Consider the following 19,174-nt stretch of genomic DNA (forward strand, 5'->3'; position numbering starts at 1 on the left):
AATATGTTTCACCACATTAAACTATATTTCTTTTGTACACATAATTCTAGGAAAGTTAATTTTAAGGGTTGACCCATAAATGTCTTTTAAACAAAAGTGGCATTTTAGAAAGTGAACTTGACTTTTTTAACACTTGAATGTTGTGACGTTCCTCCTAAGGTGGTGGGCCCTAAACAAATCCAAGTAGCTGAAGCTCAAAATGTTCTAAAAATTGCACGACAAAGGTTGGCTGAAAAACAAAGAGGTTTGCAGCTGGTACGAATTTCTTTTGCTTGCTAAACTGTCCATACCTTTTATGAACTAGACAAGAACATCAGGAAAGAGTCATTATCTCAGTAGAGTTTATCCATTTAAGATAAAATGGGGATAATAATGAAGGTAGTAAAAGATTATCCTTAAGTAAATAATATGTATGTAAAAGTCTTAGTACCTGCACGTAGTAAAACACTCAATAATGTTAATTATTATTATGTCAGTAATATATTAATTTACTGTTTGACCAAAGTTCTCCCAGGAGATATTTATAACTTTAGTCTACCAAAGATTGACTCAGTACCAATCTGTGTTCTTAAAAAACTGCGTGACCTGTCTATATCAATCACTCTGATGCCTTGTAAAGATGTGGTTATTCCTTAAATGCCTTGCTTTTAAATTAAAATAGAGTAGCATTATGAGAACCAGGACTAGAATGGAGATTGTCAGTCCCTGTCACACACAAAGTCTCCAGAGGTGGTGGCCCAGTGGGCAAACGCAGCCTGTGAACGTCTTCTGTTCGGCCTATACCTTCTCTCGCCCTACCCCCTGCAGCGTGATGCAGTTGCCAAAATTTTAAAGTCTGGGGATTTCATTTAAAATTTCTATGTTCCCTTGAAAATTCAGAAGCTCTGGCAACCCAGGGCTCACTTGGCTGGAATAAGACCCAAGCTGGCCTCAGGCATCGCATCGCCTGCCCAGCCTCCTGGGCATTTTTTGCAAACTCAGATACATAAAAAGTGCTGGACAGGATGTGGAAATGAAGTGGTTGCACACTACGTTTCTATAAATATAAAGGAGCTCTTGAGGCAAAATTAGAGTATGATTTGTCCAATAATTGATTGTCAAACGGGGAAAAAAATCAGGACAACGAATAGCATAATCGATAAAATATAATTTTTTAAAAGTTAAAAAATAAATTGATTGTCTTGCAGGTTGAAGAACACCTGCTATTTTTGCAGGCAGCCTACAAAGATGTTGTTGCTGAAAAAGAAGTGTTAGCAAGTCGAAGAAAGCTGGCCACCAGGCGCTTGCAGTGCGCCTCCGTCTTACTGACCGCGCTGGAAGAGGAGAAGGCACGGCTCCCTGTTGTCTCCTGTCTCCTCCATTACTCTCTGACGGGCCTGACGAACCCCAGGATGCTATTTTCCCTGAAGGCGCGCTCGCCTGCGCACGCTCACTCCCTCCTTCTCCCTCTGTCCAGCTCTCTCGCGCGCGCTCTCTCTCTCTCTCTCTCTCTCTCTCTCTCTCTCGCCTAAAACAACCTTACTGTCCATTTTCTTGAGACCGGTAGACAGTCCTGTTCAGACATAAATAAGGGAGTCCTGGACAAAGGGTCTGGAAAGACAGGTGACAGACCGCAAAGTTGAGAAGCTGCTGTCCCTTGACCCCGAAACCTCAGCACACCTGGGTCTGTGAGGCCAAAGCAAACCTGTCGGGACTGTGGCAGGAGTATGCTTTTTCCAGCTCAGGAACGACGCAAGCTGCAAGGCGGGGGCTGTCACTAGAGAGGAAAAAGAAAGTTATATTTTGTTCTGTCCATATTCTGGCCTCTTTTATCCTACTATTTCTCTTCGGATTCATCTTCCTTCTCTCTACTTGAACCCCTAGTGAGCTGAGGTTTAGTCACACGTCAGCTAGCTCAAAGGACGATGCAAAATTCTCAAGATAGTCTTAATTTAGTTCAGTTGTTTAAAGACACACATATCAGGGGAGACTCCTTTGGGGAAGGAAGGAGGAGGTTATGAAGTTGGACCAGTCAGAGGGCGGTGACACCCCTCAGAAGATGACAGACGCCCTTGAATCAAGGGCGTGTTGGTGGCAGTGGGACGTCAGCACGACCCCAGGCTTGAAGCTGCCGGAGGGCAGGGTCTTGATCAACATGTTTCGTTTATTGTCCAATTAAGCACATACATGGTCGTGGAAGGAGGCCATACAGCGCAGATCTCAGATCACAGAGCTACCCATTGGAAGCCTTGTGAACTTGAGTGAGTTGCTTAACTTCTCTAAACTTCAACTTGCTCACCTTCAAATGAAGTTGGTGGCTTTTACCTAACAGGATATTAAAAGAGCCAAGGGAGATTTTTCAAAGGAAACAGTCCATCGGGTAAGGGAGGACTGAGTAAATACTGGTATCTATTATTATTGTTGAACACCATCAATAATACATTGCAATGAATTTATATTTTTAAAATTATCCTGCTTTACTACAGAAGAGTGTGAAATGGCTATGAATCTTAGCAGCTATGGCACTATGGACAAATCCAGGAATAGGACCCTCAGGCCCCTCAAAAACCTTTTTTTAAAAAAATTTTTACCCATTATTAATTGCATTACAACTACAGCATCAGAAGAGTAACAGAAACAGCAAAGCTGGCTCCCACTTGGAGACTGCTGACGTCGAAAATGTTGCAAATAGTCTATTGCCTAGCAAACATCAGTAACTCGTTGTAATTTTAATGTTCAGACGCGATGGCAGGAAACAATCACCCAGACAGACAGCCAGCTGGAGGGCGTCGTGGGCGACATCCTCCTCTCAGCGGCTTGCATCGTCTACAGCGGGGTGTTGACGGCGGAGTTCCGCCAGCTGATCGTGACGAGATGGGAGAGTCTCTGCGCCGAGCACGGCATTGCTTTGTCTTCCAGCTTTTCTTTAATTGAAGTCATGGCACAGAAACAGGAGGTAGTAACAGTATCCAGCGAAGCAGTTTTATTGTTGATTGGGATTTTACATGTGTGCACCTTTTTTTTTTTTTTTTTGCGGGGGATGGGGGGGACTCGGATCTTTTCCCCCAATTATTTTGGTAAATGAAAATACTGACGTCTGTTCCCAGCCTTAAGATTTTTTTAATTATAGTTCTAAAGTCTCAGTTAGGTACATTTTCTGTTTCTCATTCTCTAGATAAAAGTCACAAAATATCCTTTTTCTCCTTGTAATCCTATACTATCCTGTCTAAGAAAGATAGCCAGTTTCTTTCCCTGAAACCTCTTTAACAAATTGGTGAACTTACTAAATCACAGATAGTATTCTCAGGAACAGCCAAAATATAGATATTTATTGCTGATGTTGACCTTTTTTTTTTTAAATCCCCGGAGAGTAATTTTAGATTATTTACCCTGCTGATAACTCAAACTGACCATATAACCTACAAAGTTTCAGAAGCAGATAGTGGCTTCTTCTTTTTCATAATGCTAATAACAAATGTAAAACCAAATAAATCAATAGTTATATCAGATGTCAGTGGACTAAATGGCCCAGTCAAAAGGCTGAGATTATAAGACTATATAAAAATGTAAACCAAAATACAAAGCAGAAGTCATATGTTATTTAGAAAGTACACATCTAAAACATGAAGATTGTCCATAGAAAATGGAAAGAAATTTACCATAGGTTATCTTAAAAATAGAACAGACTTTAAGGCAAAAAGTGATTATTGAAATTGTATGACTTTACGTTACAATACAGTAAGAATTGGTTTAATTCTCCAAAACTATGTTAACGATTCTAAATCTGTACCTGATAATATGTTTATAAAACAACGCACGACCGATGCCGTTCCAGATCTGCCGATGGCACCATCAGGGGCTGCCCCGGGGTCGCTATTCCACAGAGAATGCCGTCTTGATCAAGAGCGGCCTGCAGTGGCCGCTGCTCATTGACCCGCATAAGCAAGCGCACGCCTGGATCCGTCAGATGGAAGGGCCGAGGCTCCAGGAGGTCTCCACCAAGGAGGACAGCTACATCAAAAAGATCGAGCATGCCATGAAAACAGGGAGCAGCGTCCTCTTGCAGGTATCTATGCCGCACGGACCAGGTCCCCAACTCCATTCTGTTGACACACACGCTGTGTGCACTGAGCACAAAGACGAGGAGCCTGAGGTCAGTAACAGCTAACCTTTTCGAGGGAGAAGCACGCGTGTCCACACATTTAGACAGTGAGTTTCCAATGGTCAGTTCTCTCAGATTTGTCTTTGACCGTTGTCCCCACAGTAACAAGATTTACATTTTTTAAAAGCTGTACTTTTTTGGCTGGTTTACTTTTCATAAGGTGGATTTTTTATTCATGTCTATTGGGTTTTTTCAGAACCTCCCTGAAACATTAGCTCCAAGTTTAAAGGCAGTTTTGAAGAAGGCTGTCTATCAGCGAAGAGGAAAGCGCTTCATACAGGTTGATGATTTGGAGATCGAATATAATCCCAAATTTAGGTAATGTCAGAGTTAAACCGAGTCAAATGTTTGTATTTTGTTTGAGACAGTGATATTGAAGGGTCTGCATTTCAGTCCCAAAAAGCATCCCCTGGAGGAAAATATAAGTTTGTCTTTTGAGTGTTCCTTTTCTTTTGATGTTGCCAGATTTTGTGGCTTGTTCACTACTCTCCAGAACAGAGACGGGTTTTTATGTGTAAGTCGTTGCAAACCGGTAGTTTTCAAAGTGCACCTGGCGAGACCCGCGGGCTCCACCGGCCCCGCTGGAGCCAGAGGGGCTTGATCTGATCTGTGTGCCCAGCATCTCGTTTGGACGGGGAAAGCTGCTTCTGCTTTAAAAAAAAATATATCCATATTTGATACCTAGAACAAAAAGACAGAGATGTTTGCCTAAGCAGATAAAACCGTTGCATCCTGTCCCGAGCAGTAATGGGTCCTCAGGCGCTGTGCTGCCGCCGGCCAGCTTCACAGAGCGCAGCTGTGGAGTCACAGTGAATTACTGCAAAACTGTAACTCCCAAGCGAATAAGGCATTTGAGTCATAGGTCACATGCATTCTCTCCTTCAATTCATACTCCGAAGGTTGCCGGGTAAGCGAGTAACCAACAAGGAGAGTTAGAAGATGGTTTTAGTGGTCCCTGCCCAGTGCCGGTGTATCCCGCACCAAGCGGCCCTCACTCTCAGACCTGCTGGCCACCAGGTCCTCTCCCCTGAGCGGGGCTCCACATTCTCGTCCCTTGGAATTCTCTCCTCCAGCCTCCTTCCACGCTTCCCAAAGGTGTTCCTTAAGATGACATTTCCAGGCATTTAAAAGCTGTCACTAGAAAAATGGGGATCCTGTACTTTTTTAAAAAGCTCTGAGATAAAGTTCCACAAGATTCTTTCCTACAAGGACTTCAAACATCTTTGTCTTGTGAACCCTCTGCAGAAAATAGCGTTCTGCAGAATACACGTGGGGAACAGGGCGTTAACCCAGTCCTTCCCTCTCACCGAGTACGAGGGGACTGGCCAAGCCACAGCTCTGGCAATGCCAAGGAGGTGGCCTGTTCCTGGGTGGACAGCCTGGCCCCGAGTTTGAGTCAGGGGCTTGCGGGAGTGGGGGAGGGCCCTGGTATGGAGGGCAGACTGGCAACAGATACCCCCCCGTCACTTTGTGTGGCCGTGTGTCACAGGGAACTTGTTTAACCTCCCTCAGTCTCCAGTCCACCCTCTACAGAAAGGAAAGAGGATCGTCTCGTGTTTTTTGGGGTCGCAGCGAAGGCTAAACAAGAACCAGGACCTGGCCGCCCGTGACGGCTGGCACCGCCTGCTGCAGGCCGCCGTCCCCCCTGTTTTACCCCGCCCCCCAGCTGCCTTCCTGCCCACCTCCCCCTCTGCTCAGGTGTCTCTCGGGACGGCAGCTGGAGGGGTCCTGGTTCAACTCATGCCGCTCCCCTGCTCACAGCCCTCCATTGGCTTCTGACTCAGGGTAAACACCGTAGTCTTCACCACGACCCGGTGGCAGGTCAGAACTCCTCACAGTTCGCCTGTGTCTTTACTCTGTCCTTGGGCTGAGACCAAATGTAGTGTGGACATAATTTACAGTTGTGTTCTTAAAGTCATAAATAGCAAATGTATTCACATAGTATAAATCGAGCGCCTCCCTGTGTATAAGGCTGAGTCACACTAAAAATTAACCTTATTTACTTGTAGGAGAAATATCTTCCCATTCCCAAACAAATGCTTTACTTTTTCCTCTGTGCACCCTTTGACTAACGGGTGCCTTCCTCGCGTCTTAGGTTGTACGTATCTACAGAAATCGACAACCCACGTTTCCCTCCGTCGGTTTACAACTTTGTCACCGTGATCAACTTCACGGTGACATTCCAAGGTCTGCAAGATCAGCTCTTATCTACTGTGTTAACTCACGAAGTCCCTCACTTAGAAAATCAGCGTTTCCAGCTCCTGGAGAGTATTTCCCTTGACGCTATTATTCTTGAAGAATTGGAGGAAAAATCATTAAATTTACTGCAGAACACACAAGGTAAGCTAGGCCACGTGGTGACACGGGGAGACTGTGGTATGCCTTTGCGAAGGACGCAGTGGAGGTTGTAAGGGCCATCTTATGAACCAGCAACAAAACTACCAAATGTCCGTGTTCACCAAATAACATTAATATAGGTGAATCACCCCGTTTCTAAAATTAAAACATTGTGAATTTTGATATTCCTCTGTTCCTTCCTCTGCTTGATGTCATGGGACACTTGCCATAATAAAATCAGTATCAGGTATAAGAAAAGTCTTGTAGAGACTGTTCAGTTCCCTCCTTGCTCTGTGCCTGTCCCTCAGGTACCTGACATCTGTTATATGCATCAAGTTAGATTACAGAGACCGAAAGATTAAGTTTTCCCCAAGCATTAATAACTAAACTATGGAAGGACACAATCCAGAGACTTATATGTATCCCATTATAATATGATGTTTACTAAAATAGTAGTTATTACATTCCTCTTCAACACAAGAAATGTCAAAGAAACCATAGCCTTTAAATGTAAACAATATAACTTCTGAACAACTAAACAACTAAATAAAAAGCATTGTAAGTTCCTGGGGGACACTGATTATCTGCCTGTCCCTAAAAGGGGTTCTGAATACCCAATTTCCACCTGGTGGAGGGTGCCCCTCCCGGGCCAACAGGCAATGTGATCCCAGCTGGTGCCCTTCGATTCAGCTCAGCTCTGACACTCTCTACCTGAGGTGACATCAGTGTCCCCAGGGTAAGCACATGGTTCCGCAAGACCATCCCCTGCCCCCACTGCAGATGTCAGTGGGAAGCCCAGGTGGTCTTTCAACAGGTCAACTACAGCTTGGGAGTTTTAGCCCCTCCTTAGGTTTGACTACTCAGAAAACCTATTTATGCTATTACTGGTTTATTATAAAGAATATGATTCGGGGACCACCAAATGCAAGAAATTTACAGGGCAAAGTATAGGGACGGGCGTGGCGCTCCCTCGCTGTCTACAGGGCACCACCGCCCAGTCCCGCACGCCCAGTCCCGCGCGCCCAGTCCCGCACGCTCACCAACGCGGAAGCACCGCCCTGGCCCTGCGGGGTTTCCTGGAGGCACACGGTTCATTAACGTGCTGGCATTGGCGCGGGATTCAGCCTTCGCCCCTCGCCCCAACCCAGAAATCGGGGCACCCTATCTGCGGGATGAGAAATCAATTGTGTTGGTCATTATCAATTTCATTTGTTTAAAAAACAGAATCCGGTAGCAAACATTGGAGTGTGTCCCCTGAAATAATGGTGCGCTTGTTCTTTCCTGGACGTTCTGTTTTCATTCTCTATGTGTATAGTGGGTCACCGTGGAAACGTATTCCCCATGACAGAATGACTGCTTATCACGCGCCTACAATAAGCAGACACTCCACAGGCACTAAAGTGATATAAAGAAGAGAGGGCGGAGTGGGGAGAACAGCATGTGGGAGTCAATCAAATCGATCAGAACTGGGACTTATATTCACTTAAGAGCTCATGTGCAGAACAAAACCAACAAAAAGCCGGCCCCAAGAGCTCTCCTGTGCACAGTGCAGAATGAGGAAGCTGCCCTTTAACGTCCCAATGGTTCTTTAAACCCACTTTCTGTTTGTTTTTAGGATGTGTATTAGACAACGAGGAAATTATAGAGCTCTTAAGGCAATCCAAAGTCACTTCGAGTGAAATTTCAAAGCGCATCAACGCAACAGAAAAAGCAGAGAGCAAAATTGAAGCGATACGGACAGCCTATCTCCCCATCGCCACCCGAGGCACCCTGCTCTACTTCCTGGTGGCTGGTCTCCCGCGAATCAATCACATGTACCAGTTCTCTCTTGACTGGTTTCGTCAAGTTTTTGTCTCATCAGTCGTTTCCAGAAGCAAAGAACCAGAAGAACATGGTTTGAAAAGGGAGAAAGTGCCTCTGAAAAGAGCTCATGGAAATAAAAACCTCTCAAAAGAACCTAAGTTAAAACATGAGAAAAATCCCTTAGAGGGCCATCTTAAGAATTCCATGGATGTGTTGACAAGAAATATTTTTAAGGCGAGACGTTTTTTAATGGGAATTTGGCGCACTTATTTACCCGAGCTAGGTCAGCCTAACAGTTGCTTTCCCCCGTAGGTTGTCTCCCCGGCTCTATTTAATCGACACAAACTCTGCTTCTCCTTTCTGCTCTGCACGACACTCATGCAGAACACCACCCCCGAAGGCCCTCCCCAGGGTGCCGCTGGGGCTCCGTCGGAAGAGGAGTGGAGCATCTTCTTATCCTCTGGCAGATGGGCGAGCACCAAAGGCGTGATGCCCCAGCCTAGACTTGACAGTAAGTAAAAGCAATTACTCTGGATTTAGTAAAAAACAGGTTTCCCTGAAACACACTGTAAGGTTTCTAAGGCTCTCCAAGTCGGTGCTTTTATATTTATTCAACTAAAAGCAGCTTGAGTTCGAGTGCGGTGTCTCATTCCTCTCTGCATCCCCTACACTGCTGGGCATATAATTGGCTTCTGAGAATTTCTGAATGAATGAATGGAGTGACACCTGCTGTGATTATTCTAATCCTGATCTACATGATCATCGAGGCTGAGCGGTCCCATGACCTGTCATCTGTCATCTGTAACTGGAGACCCAGGAGAGCTAAAGGCGTAAGTCAGCGGGAGCCCCCAGGCCTGAGACCCAGGGGGGCAGTCGGGGACAGTCCCGGTCTGAGTCCACGGAGCCAAGACTCGGAAAGGTGAGGCTCGGCGAAGAGAGCGGCGTTGCCCTGCCTCAGTTGTTCGTTCGCGCTGGGCCCTCAGACTGGATGGTGCCCCCCCGCATCGGTGGGGGCATCGTCAATTCAGCCGTCGATTCAATGGCTGATCAGCCCCTGTGATCCCGCGAACCAATTCCTGTAATAAGTCTAATAGGACACGTATTCTATTAGTTCTGTTTCTCTGGAGAACCCTAGTGTAGTGGCCACAAACAAATCTATACAGTACATATGAAAGGAAACATGAAGAGAATCGATGAATATAATTAATTGTGAAAAAAATCAGTGAAATACAGAGGCAGTAAGAAACAAAAGGAGGGACAGAAAAGCTACAAGGCATACAGAAAACAACAAAATGGCAGTAGTAAGTCCTTCCCCATCAATAATCAATGTAAATGGGTTAAACTCTCTGATCAACAGACATAGGTCTTTGGCTTAATGACAAAAAACAATATGACTACAAGCTCTGGACAAGGGACTTACTTTAAACATACACCTGTCGGGGGGGAGAGAAGGATGGAGAAAGATTCTAAGCAAATGATAATTATAGCGATTAGAAGTGGATAAACTGGTATAAGAAAGGATAGATTTTAAATCAAAAACTGTTACAAGAAACAAGGGACATTATAGAATACTAACAGGGTTGATTCATTAAGAAGATATAAAAGTTACTAATTTTTATGCGCCCAACCTCAGAGCGCCTAATTACATGAAGCGAACATTGACCGAGCTGAGGGGAGAAGCAGTAGCATCACGAGACTAGCCGGGGACTCCAATATCCTGCTTTCTGTTTTTTCGGGTACCTCTGCTGTGAAAAATGCCTGAGATTTTACTACCTGTGTTTTCTTCCAGGATTTTTATGGTTTGGAGTCTACCATTTAAGTTTTCAATCCTTTTTGCGTTTATTCTTTTGTATGGTGTCGTTTCGGTTTTTAGCACACACCTGTAATAGTCCCAACGCTGTTTGTTGAACTCACTGTCTTTACCCCACTGTATGTTTTGCCTCCTTTGTCAAATATTAATTGACTATAAAGGCGTGAGTTTATTTCTGGGTTCTCTACTCTGCTCCATTGACCTAAATGTTCCACGTACGCCTGAAAGGATGTATATCCTGCGGCTTTGGAGTGAGCTGCCGTGATGGAATCCACCTGAGGTACCGGGTCACGGAAGGCCGCCGTTTCCTTGGTGAGTTTCCGTCTGGAAGATCTGTCCATTGATAGCAGTGGGGTGTTAGAATCCTCGGCTGTGACTGTGTTACTGCCGGTCCCTCCCTCTGTGTCCATCCGGATTTGCATTTCATATGTAGGTGCTGCTCTGTTGGGTGCAGAAATGTGCGTAAGGGTTGGAGCCTCCGGTTGGACCGCTCCCTGCGTCATTATGTAGTGTCCTTCGTCTCTTGCTAGAGCCTTTTTTTTTAAAGTCTATTTTGTCAGGTATGAGTATTGCTATCCCAGCTTTTTTTCCATTCCATTTGCATGAAATATCTTTTTCTATCCCTCTACTTTTAGCCTGTGCGTATCTCTCGTTCCGAGGTGGGGCTCTCGTGGGCAGCAGATATACGGGAGCTCCCTTGTCGGCAGTTACCTCTCTTTCTCTTGTGGCTTTTAAGATTCTCTCTTTGTCAGTAACTTCTGCCATTCTAATAAAGGATGTGTCTTGGAGTGGGCTTCTTTGTGTCTATCTTGTTTTGGACTCTCTGTGCTTTGTGGACTTGTGTGTCTTTCTCCTTCACCAAGTTAGGGAAGTTTTCTATCATTTTTTCTTCAGATAGGTTTTTGATCCCTTGCTCGCTCTCTTTCCCTTCTGGTATCGCTGTGATGCGTATGTTGTTACGCTGTATGTTGTTCCAAAATGCCCACTGATGGATAAACCAAATATCGTATATACACACTATAAGTATTATTCAGCCTTAAAAAAAGGAAATCCTGTCACATGCTGCGATGTGGATGAAACCTGAGGACATTATGCTAAGAGAAATAAGCCAATGAGAAACAAGGCAAATACTGTATGATTCTACTCACACGAGGTAGCAAAAGAAGTCAAACTGATACAAACAAAAAGTGGAATGGTGATTACCAAGGGCTGGCAGGGGAGGAAAAGGATTATCTAATGTGTACAAGGCTTCAACTTTGCAGAAAAAGTTCTAAATATCTCTTTCACAATAACATGAATATAATTAACACTACTGAACTGTGCACTTACAATGGGTAAGGTGATAAATTTTGTGTTTTTACCACAATAAAAAATGTGCCCTTTATGTAATTAATTGTTATATAAAATAGCTTTGCCTCAACAACAGACACTTACTGAGCATCTGCTCTGTATGCGTAATGGCGGGCGAAGGCTGGCTCTCCAATGTGTCGGCGTCTGCTCCTCCACCAGGCCTGTACGAAGCCTGCAGGAACGAGCACCTCCAGTGGCTCTCGGGCCCCCGGTGGAAGCAGTGCCAGCACGTCAGGAGCCAGCTGGAGCCTTTCTCCCTGCTCTGCAAGTCCCTGCTCTCCAACGCGCCGCAGTGGGATGCTTTCAAAGACAGTAAGGCTGTGTACACTCTGATGAGCACACCTTTCTCTCCAGAAAACGCTTCCTGGGAGGAAAGTAAGAAACCGCCGGAGGAAAGTAAGCAAGTGTTCAGTGTTTCCATCTAACTGGAGCACACATAGGCCTCTGTAAGATTATCAAAGTGTAAAGGGAGCTCGATGTCTTATATCATGAAAAATGGAAGAGGAACATTACTGTGTCGCAAGCACGTCTTGTGTTCTTTAATCCTCACGACAGTCGTGTGAGACGATTGTTATGAACGTCGTCATTGTTGACGAGAAGTCAAAACTTCAGAGCGGCGAAGCACAGCACACTCGTTTCACCAGACCACATGAGCTTTGTTCCTTGAATCTAAACAGGCCTACGTAGATAACAGATGTGTATTTTATATGACAGATGTTTTTATATATATAAAACAGGTGCGGTTTTAAAAAAATTACATAGGCAATAGAACTTACTGTAAATGACTTGCTGTGTTTAGCTTGTCTTTTCCTTCTTCTTTTTCCATTTTGAACGCCCCTCCTCGCTTCCCCCACATCGCCCCGATTCAGGGTACAACCTGACTTGTTCCCAGCCACAGTCTTCTCCATTTCGCTGCCCAATTTTTGCCGCAGTCTCCAATTATGTTTCCATTTACACTATTGCGAAAACATAAACATCGTTACACATATTTCCTTTGCTTTTATTTCTGCGGGATAGGTAGCCAGAGTGGAATTGCAAGGTCCAAAGTATATTATTTCTATGTTAATAGTTTCTGCCAGATTGCTTTTTTAAAAAATCCATGGTAATTTATACTTCCACCAGCAATACGTTAGTGCCCATTTTCCAAGAGGAGTGTTGTCTTTTTTTACCTGTTGCCAATCTAAAAAATTTTAAGTACTCTGATTTGAACTTCCCCAACTATTAGCTGAAAGGATACCTTTCCAGATGTTTGTTGACCATTTGGATTTGCCTATTCATGTACATAGCCCATTTTTCTACCGGGTCATTTATCTCTTTTTTTGTCCATTTTTAAGAATCCTATTAGTCTAAAGATGATTAATTTTTGTCCTGTGAAAAAATAGTAACCTTTTCATTCGAGTACTTTTCAAAATTTGTTACTGTCTATTGGATTTGTTTACAGTACCTGTTCCACACAAATGTTTAAATGTTCGTATAGTCAATTATGTCTTTTTATTTTCTTTTAGAGCTTCTTACTTTCCAGTTTTGATTAAGAAGTTATTCTTTCATAAAGTTTTCTTCCTGGGTCATTACTGTTTTATTTTGTTGCATTTCCACTAATCTATTTTGGATTCATCATTTATCACACTATGTGATCAGTTAATATCTTTTATTTAAAGAAACTTTTTATTGACTTGTTTCGTAAAGTGAAGCTCTTTTTATTTTTCAAATAACCCCAAATTTATCAATCGGTAAATAGTGTTAATGTACCATGGGCTTTTTTAAGATCAACAAACCTATTTTAGTGATAATCAAAAAAGCTATTTCTCTAATCAAAGTTGTATTTAGACATCGGAGAAAGAGAAATAGGAGGTAGGCGGAAATGGTAGCTCTTTCTGCCCTAGTTAGAAATGAAAACTAGGACTCCCTGCCTTGCAAGAGTGTGATCAGCAGGACTCTGTGGAAGTGCTGAGAGGGGTCAGGATTAAAAAATATACGTGTATAATGTGAAGTTTTTCAAAACTGAGAATTTTTCGCATTTTCATTTGATGCTCATTTCCTGTCTCTTGTGTAGGTAGAGTATGAATATAACTCTAATCTCTCAAGTTATTAGTTTTATACAGGGTGGGGCAAAAGTATGCTTAGAGTTGTTCACGTGGAAAATAATGCAATAATTAATAATGCAAGAAGATACTCTGTTTTGCATACTCACAGCCGTAAACCTCCCTCTGCCCCCCCCCATATTCATCAGAAAAACATGCCACGTGGGGGAGCAGGTTCTAAGTGGTGCCGTTTGCTCCTCCTCTTCCCTTGAGCTGCCCACCAGCTTGTTGTAGCACCTCTTACAGCCACGTCTCCAGGGCCAGGTAGAAGCTCAGTCTCCCTCAATAGCCACGTCTTCTGCAATTTTGAAGATAGTGACGCTGCAAATTCTATAGAAAGGACGCTCACTTTAAAAGAAGTCAAGCCCGTTTTTAAAAAATAGCTTCACAACTTTATAACAAAAATTTTCATGTGTGGTAACTTTTAGTGATCCAAAGTGTCTGATGGTTAATCTCAGTTTCTTTCTCTAAACTGTGTCCAGCTGAACTTTCAGATGACAATGAAGAATTGCAAAGTCCTGTGAACTTCCCCTGGGAGAAACTCACTCCATTTCAAAGACTTATTTTGGTAAGACGCGCTGTGAGCGAATCTTGGCATTCTAAATGTTTGGAGCACTTTATCAGTAACCAACCCCTTCAAATCTAAAACTGTATAAGCAAAACATCAATTCCACAAGCTACTGTTTAGCAAACGCTCACGTTAGAGGGAAGCACCTACACTCCACCTTAATGTGTCCTTTACGTGGAGGGAACCCACTCAGAGGGACATTCCCGGCACCTCTCTGTGCCCTTAGTCACCGCTCCCCAGAGAGGAGGGAGGACTTGCAAGACGGGTAAATCTGAAGGGCAAACTCAGCGTGTGCTGTTCGGCACGTTCTCCCCTGTCCTTTATGGGACCTGCCTGCCTGCAAAAAGCATGCGTTCCGCTCTGCTGCTCAGCCGTGCCAGAGTGGGTTATTGATGTGGCCATGGCATTAAAATGTGTAGCCACAAAATTACTGGATTTTAAAGCCCATGCTACCTCCCCTTCCCCAATAAACTCCAGGCGTTTTGATTTGTGAACTAGAAACTTGATGAGCCGAGTGATCCTACCTTCCAGATCCCCCGTCAGAAGACATGGTCTGAGAGAGTGCTGAGTGGACATAAAGAGAAACTGAGTTAGAATATTGGGAACTGGGTCTGAACTGTGCGAGTCGGAAACGGGTTGCCAGGATAGAGATCGAATTAGAAGCGGTTAGAAAGCAGGTTCAAGCCAGCGGAGGCCAGTATCACAGAGCTCCATGAGGGCAAGGACTTCGTCCGGGTTATTCACGTCTCTCCATTGCTGCAGTCCACTGCGCAGCAAGCGGGGGGAAGATGACAATAGGGGCGTGTGGTCACGAGGACAATTTTCAGAACTATTTGCGGCTGCTTGGAAAAGAGCTAGTAAAACTGAAATCAACAGAACTCCCTCTCTCCGATCTTCCTTTCTCTCCCACCCGTTAAAAAGAAAGTCCTTGAGTTAAAAACTGGAACAGTGGGCAACTTTCCTAAGTGCTGCCTTGGTCGCGGGAGCAACGCAGGGGCCGGCAGCGCGGTGGTGACAGAGGGGCACGGTCACACGTGGGGGCACAGGGCCTCCCAGCGAGGGTGTCACGGCCCTGCACCTTACCGTTTGCTTCCCTTTTTCTTCCCTGTCTTCTTTTTAGATAAAAATCCTTCGACCAGACCGTTTAAAGAATGCCGTGAGAAAGTTTATAACTGAAAAAATAGGAAGTGACTATATTCCCAGAAGTGAAATTAATCTGAAAGAATCATATAAAGAGTCCACTGCCAGAACCCCACTGGTACTTATCCACGCGCACGGTAAGCTGCCTGAAAGCCGGTAAGATGAGGGCGTGCTTTGCCAAAAGATGTAGAGAAGCAGGTTCTGTGCCGGGTCGTTCTGTGTTAAAATATCTCCCACTTACGTAAATACGTGGGAAAGGGACAGATTAAAATTTTAAAATATATTAAGAAAGGGCCTTTCTTGCCTTGGCTGATGTGGCTCAGGGGATTGATCACCGGCCTGAGAATCAAAGGGTCTCCAGTTCAATTCCCAGTCAGGGCACAGGCCTGGGTTGCGGGCCGGGTCCCCAGTGAGGGGCGTGCAAGAGGCAACCACACAGTGATGTTTCTCTCCCTCTCTTTCCCCCTCCCTTCCCCTCTCTCTAAAAATAAATAAATAAAATTTTTAAAAAAGGAGGGAGGGAGGCGGGGAGGGAGGAAGAGAGGGTGGGAAGGGCCTTTCTAAAAATGTAGAACAAAGAGGGATGAGCTTTCCCAGATTCAGATGTGCGGAAGAAGTTATCAGAGCCCACCTTCTGTGCAGGAAATGCCCCCCGAGCACTTACTTATTAGAAAGCTGGGATTTCCCTTGCATTGATTAACTGTTTTAAGTAACATTGACTCATGAAAAAGTATGTTATAAAATAAACGATCAGAAACTGGTCCTGCTGACCCAGCCCTTGTAGTCCTCCAAACTCCAAATGCTTTTCTTTTTCTTGCCTTTGATCTACAGACTTAAGCTTTTTTTTCTTCTTCATTCATCTTCTGTTCTTCATCATCCCGAAGTCAAGTGTGCCTTCAGAATTTCCATTTTCAAACTTCAGTTCTATTGGGCAAAATTCTTGTCTACAATGCCTCCACGTGGAGGTGTCTCACCTGAAACTCGTCCGTGCAAGGCCACTGGCTACGTGCCAACATGCGCCTGACGTGCTGTCATTTCTCTGAGGCTGGGCCCGAGCTGTCAGGAGTCCACGCTCTGAACAAGCAGCAGAATGGAGGGAAAGAACACTTACACGACTGTTAACAAACTCTGCTGCCAAAGCCCCTTCACAAAACTTAGGTGCCCGTACCTAGCGGCAAGAGAGGCTGAAAAGAAAGCATTTTAGCTGGGTACACAGCCCACTCAAGGAACGCTGGGGCTCAGCTACAGAGGAGGAGGGGACAGGCGATTTTGAAGAGTTTAACCAGAAGAGGCTGCTGTAGGCAGCTGTTACCATCCCCACATGTTAGAAAACCTAGGTCACCGCTACATCTACGTCTTCTCCTACCACCACTCCAAAATGCCAAATTCCATTTTTTAAGAGGGAATCACATGAGTTTACAGTCATATGTACCTCTCTACTTCGCTATACAGGGGTTGACCTGACCGACACTCTCCTGAAATTTGCACAAGAGTTGAAAGGAACAGCACAGCATGTGACCACGATTTCTCTGGGCCATGGCCGGGCAGATAAAGCAGAAAGCCTTGTCGCCAAAGCTCTGACCCAAGCAGAACAATGGGTCTTCCTCCAGAACTGCCACCTCGCAGCGTCATTTATGCCAAGGCTTCGCACGATCGTGGAGTCGTAAGTCATCAGGTTCACCGACTGGTTTTAACATCTATTGATAATTTTTGACTGAATTATTACTGTATTACTTGCCGATGGTGACTTTCAAACTCCACAATTCCTTCTAAATTATTTGAATGATTCTACTCTCAGGAAGAGGCTTTCCTCCTCCCCCATTTATTTATCAGTTTATATCCGTATGGACTCATGGAGTCCTATTTCGTTCAGTGGATTATACTCTGTTACTGTCGTCATTTATTTTGCTGCTTAGTTGCCCCAGATATGACCATGGGCCCTCTTGATTTTCTTCATCATGTGTCGTTCTACCCCCCGCCCCCAGACAAGTTTTTGATGAGTGTATCACATTTGTGCTTAGGGAGCAAAAACTAGATTTTTTTAAAGATTTTATTTATTTTTTTACAGAGAAGAGAAGGAGGGAGAAAAAGAGGGAGAGAAACATCGACCAGCTGCCTCTCACATGCCCCCACCCAGGGACAAAACCCTCACCCTAGGCACGTGCCTGGGCTGGGAAGCGAACCGGGGGCCTTTCATTTTACAGGACAGCACCCAACCAGCAGAGCCACACCAATCCGGGCCAAAACCTAGTTTTTTTAAATGGGAATTGATGGGTCTTGTGCCACATGGAAGTTCTTAGGGTAGTCCCATAAGATCTTTGATTATTAAAGTGATTTCTAAGGTCACTTAAAACATTGAAATACTGTGGTTCTTAGAACATGTTGGTTTGGTTTAGATTTTTCACATTGATACCTAAATTTTTTATTTGCAGGCTTAATAGTCCAGACGTGACCGTAGAGCCAGAGTTTAGGCTATGGCTAAGCTCAGAAACAGACGCTGCTTTTCCAATTCCTATTCTTCAAAAGAGTTTAAAGGTAAGCACAAAAAATGGCAGGTTTTAATACTGACTGAGGAAGAGCGTTTGAATGTAAACCGTCTCACATTCATGGTCCTGAACTGAGAAGAGAGCGCTAATTCCCACATGCGAAATCCGTGCTCCGTGCTCAGCCCTGCACTGCAGGCTAGGAAGGACGCAAGATCCTTCCTTCCAGTGGTTCACAATTTAGATGTTTATTTTCCCAAACAAGGATGCGCAGGCTTCCACTGACACAAGCCAGAGCAGAGATCTGGGCCCTCCTCCGGCGCCGCTCCCCCAGCTTTCCCTGCGGCGCGGCTCCCTGCTGGTTCCCTGGAGAGGGGCTGGCAGAACACAGGCTCGAGTGTTGAGCGGGAGGTCCTGGGACTTCTACTCGTCGTCGTCACTGAGTGTGAATAAATATTAAGACCTTGTCAATTCTGTTAATTAAACAAGTGCCCAGTCCTAGTAGCAAGGAAAACGTTTTTGATGCGGTTAGAATACACAGATACATAAAACTTTATGGGACTTTTTATATGCCATTGTCTACACAGATAGAGATGATAATGGTGAGTTTTCTACAAGAGCACCTACAAATAATTAAGGAAAACACTAACATCCATAAAAAATAGGCAAAGGTCACAAAAGGTCAATAGATATGTGAAAAAATAAAAATTCAGCGTCAAGATATCAGAGAAATGCGTATCAAAACAATGAGATAACCTTCAATAGCCCATCAGGTTGGCAAAGACTAAAATAAAGATTGTTCTGATATCATTAGTAATATTAAGGATTCTATGAAATAACCACTCTCACATACTGCTCATGAGGGCATATCAGAAAGATATTCATCCAGAAAAGAAGGTAATTTTGCAATCTGTATAAAGAGTCTTCAAGTCCTATACAGTTTAATCAGGTGACACACTGCTGTCTGCGTCCAAGTTCTTCTTTTGGCTCAGTCCATCCACCCCGCAAACCTGAACTCCTCCCCGGCCCCAGCCGTCACCTGCTCTCTCCCTGAGTCCGCTTTGCTCGTCAGTTCGGTCTGTTCCTTAGATTCCACGTAGGAGTGAAGTCCCCAGTGGTGCTTGTCTTTCTCTGACTGGCTGCTTCACTTAGCGTGATGCTCTCGGGGCCCTCCATGCTGTCGCAAAGGGTGACCTTTTCTCCTCCACAGCCGAGCAGGGGTCCACTGTGTGGATGTACCACAGCTTTGTCACCCCCCATCTCCTGATGGGCACTTGGGCTGCTTCCATGTCTTGGTTATTGTGAGTGACATGGCAGTGAACGCAGGGGCGCATATGTTCTTTTGAATTCGTGTTTTGGGTTTCTTTGAATAAATTCCCAAACGTGGAATCGCTGGGTTATAAGGCAGTTCCGGTTTTAATTTTTTGAGGTAACTCCATAATGCTTTCCACTCAGAAGTGT

At 44.5% G+C, this 19,174-nt stretch overlaps 1 protein-coding gene across 1 annotated transcript in view; it reads left to right on the forward strand.

The window, feature by feature from the left end:
• The window catches only part of DNAH14 (dynein axonemal heavy chain 14), a 142,030-nt gene that overhangs the window by 109,515 nt on the left and 13,341 nt on the right, over positions 1-19,174 (forward strand). Inside the window, exons 63-75 of the mRNA XM_054576773.1 lie at positions 160-255; positions 1,188-1,328; positions 2,720-2,935; positions 3,815-4,045; positions 4,338-4,459; positions 6,237-6,481; positions 8,094-8,515; positions 8,594-8,792; positions 11,601-11,837; positions 14,005-14,090; positions 15,211-15,367; positions 16,683-16,893; positions 17,663-17,765. Of these exons, the coding sequence (XP_054432748.1) occupies positions 160-255; positions 1,188-1,328; positions 2,720-2,935; positions 3,815-4,045; positions 4,338-4,459; positions 6,237-6,481; positions 8,094-8,515; positions 8,594-8,792; positions 11,601-11,837; positions 14,005-14,090; positions 15,211-15,367; positions 16,683-16,893; positions 17,663-17,765 (2,466 nt within the window). The remainder of the gene's footprint in view (positions 1-159; positions 256-1,187; positions 1,329-2,719; positions 2,936-3,814; positions 4,046-4,337; positions 4,460-6,236; positions 6,482-8,093; positions 8,516-8,593; positions 8,793-11,600; positions 11,838-14,004; positions 14,091-15,210; positions 15,368-16,682; positions 16,894-17,662; positions 17,766-19,174) is intronic.

This window comes from Pteronotus mesoamericanus, unplaced genomic scaffold (genome assembly GCF_021234165.1).
Source record: "Pteronotus mesoamericanus isolate MK-2021 breed Mesoamerican mustached bat unplaced genomic scaffold, CSHL_Meso_final contig_347, whole genome shotgun sequence".
Classification (NCBI taxonomy): domain Eukaryota; kingdom Metazoa; phylum Chordata; class Mammalia; order Chiroptera; family Mormoopidae; genus Pteronotus; species Pteronotus mesoamericanus.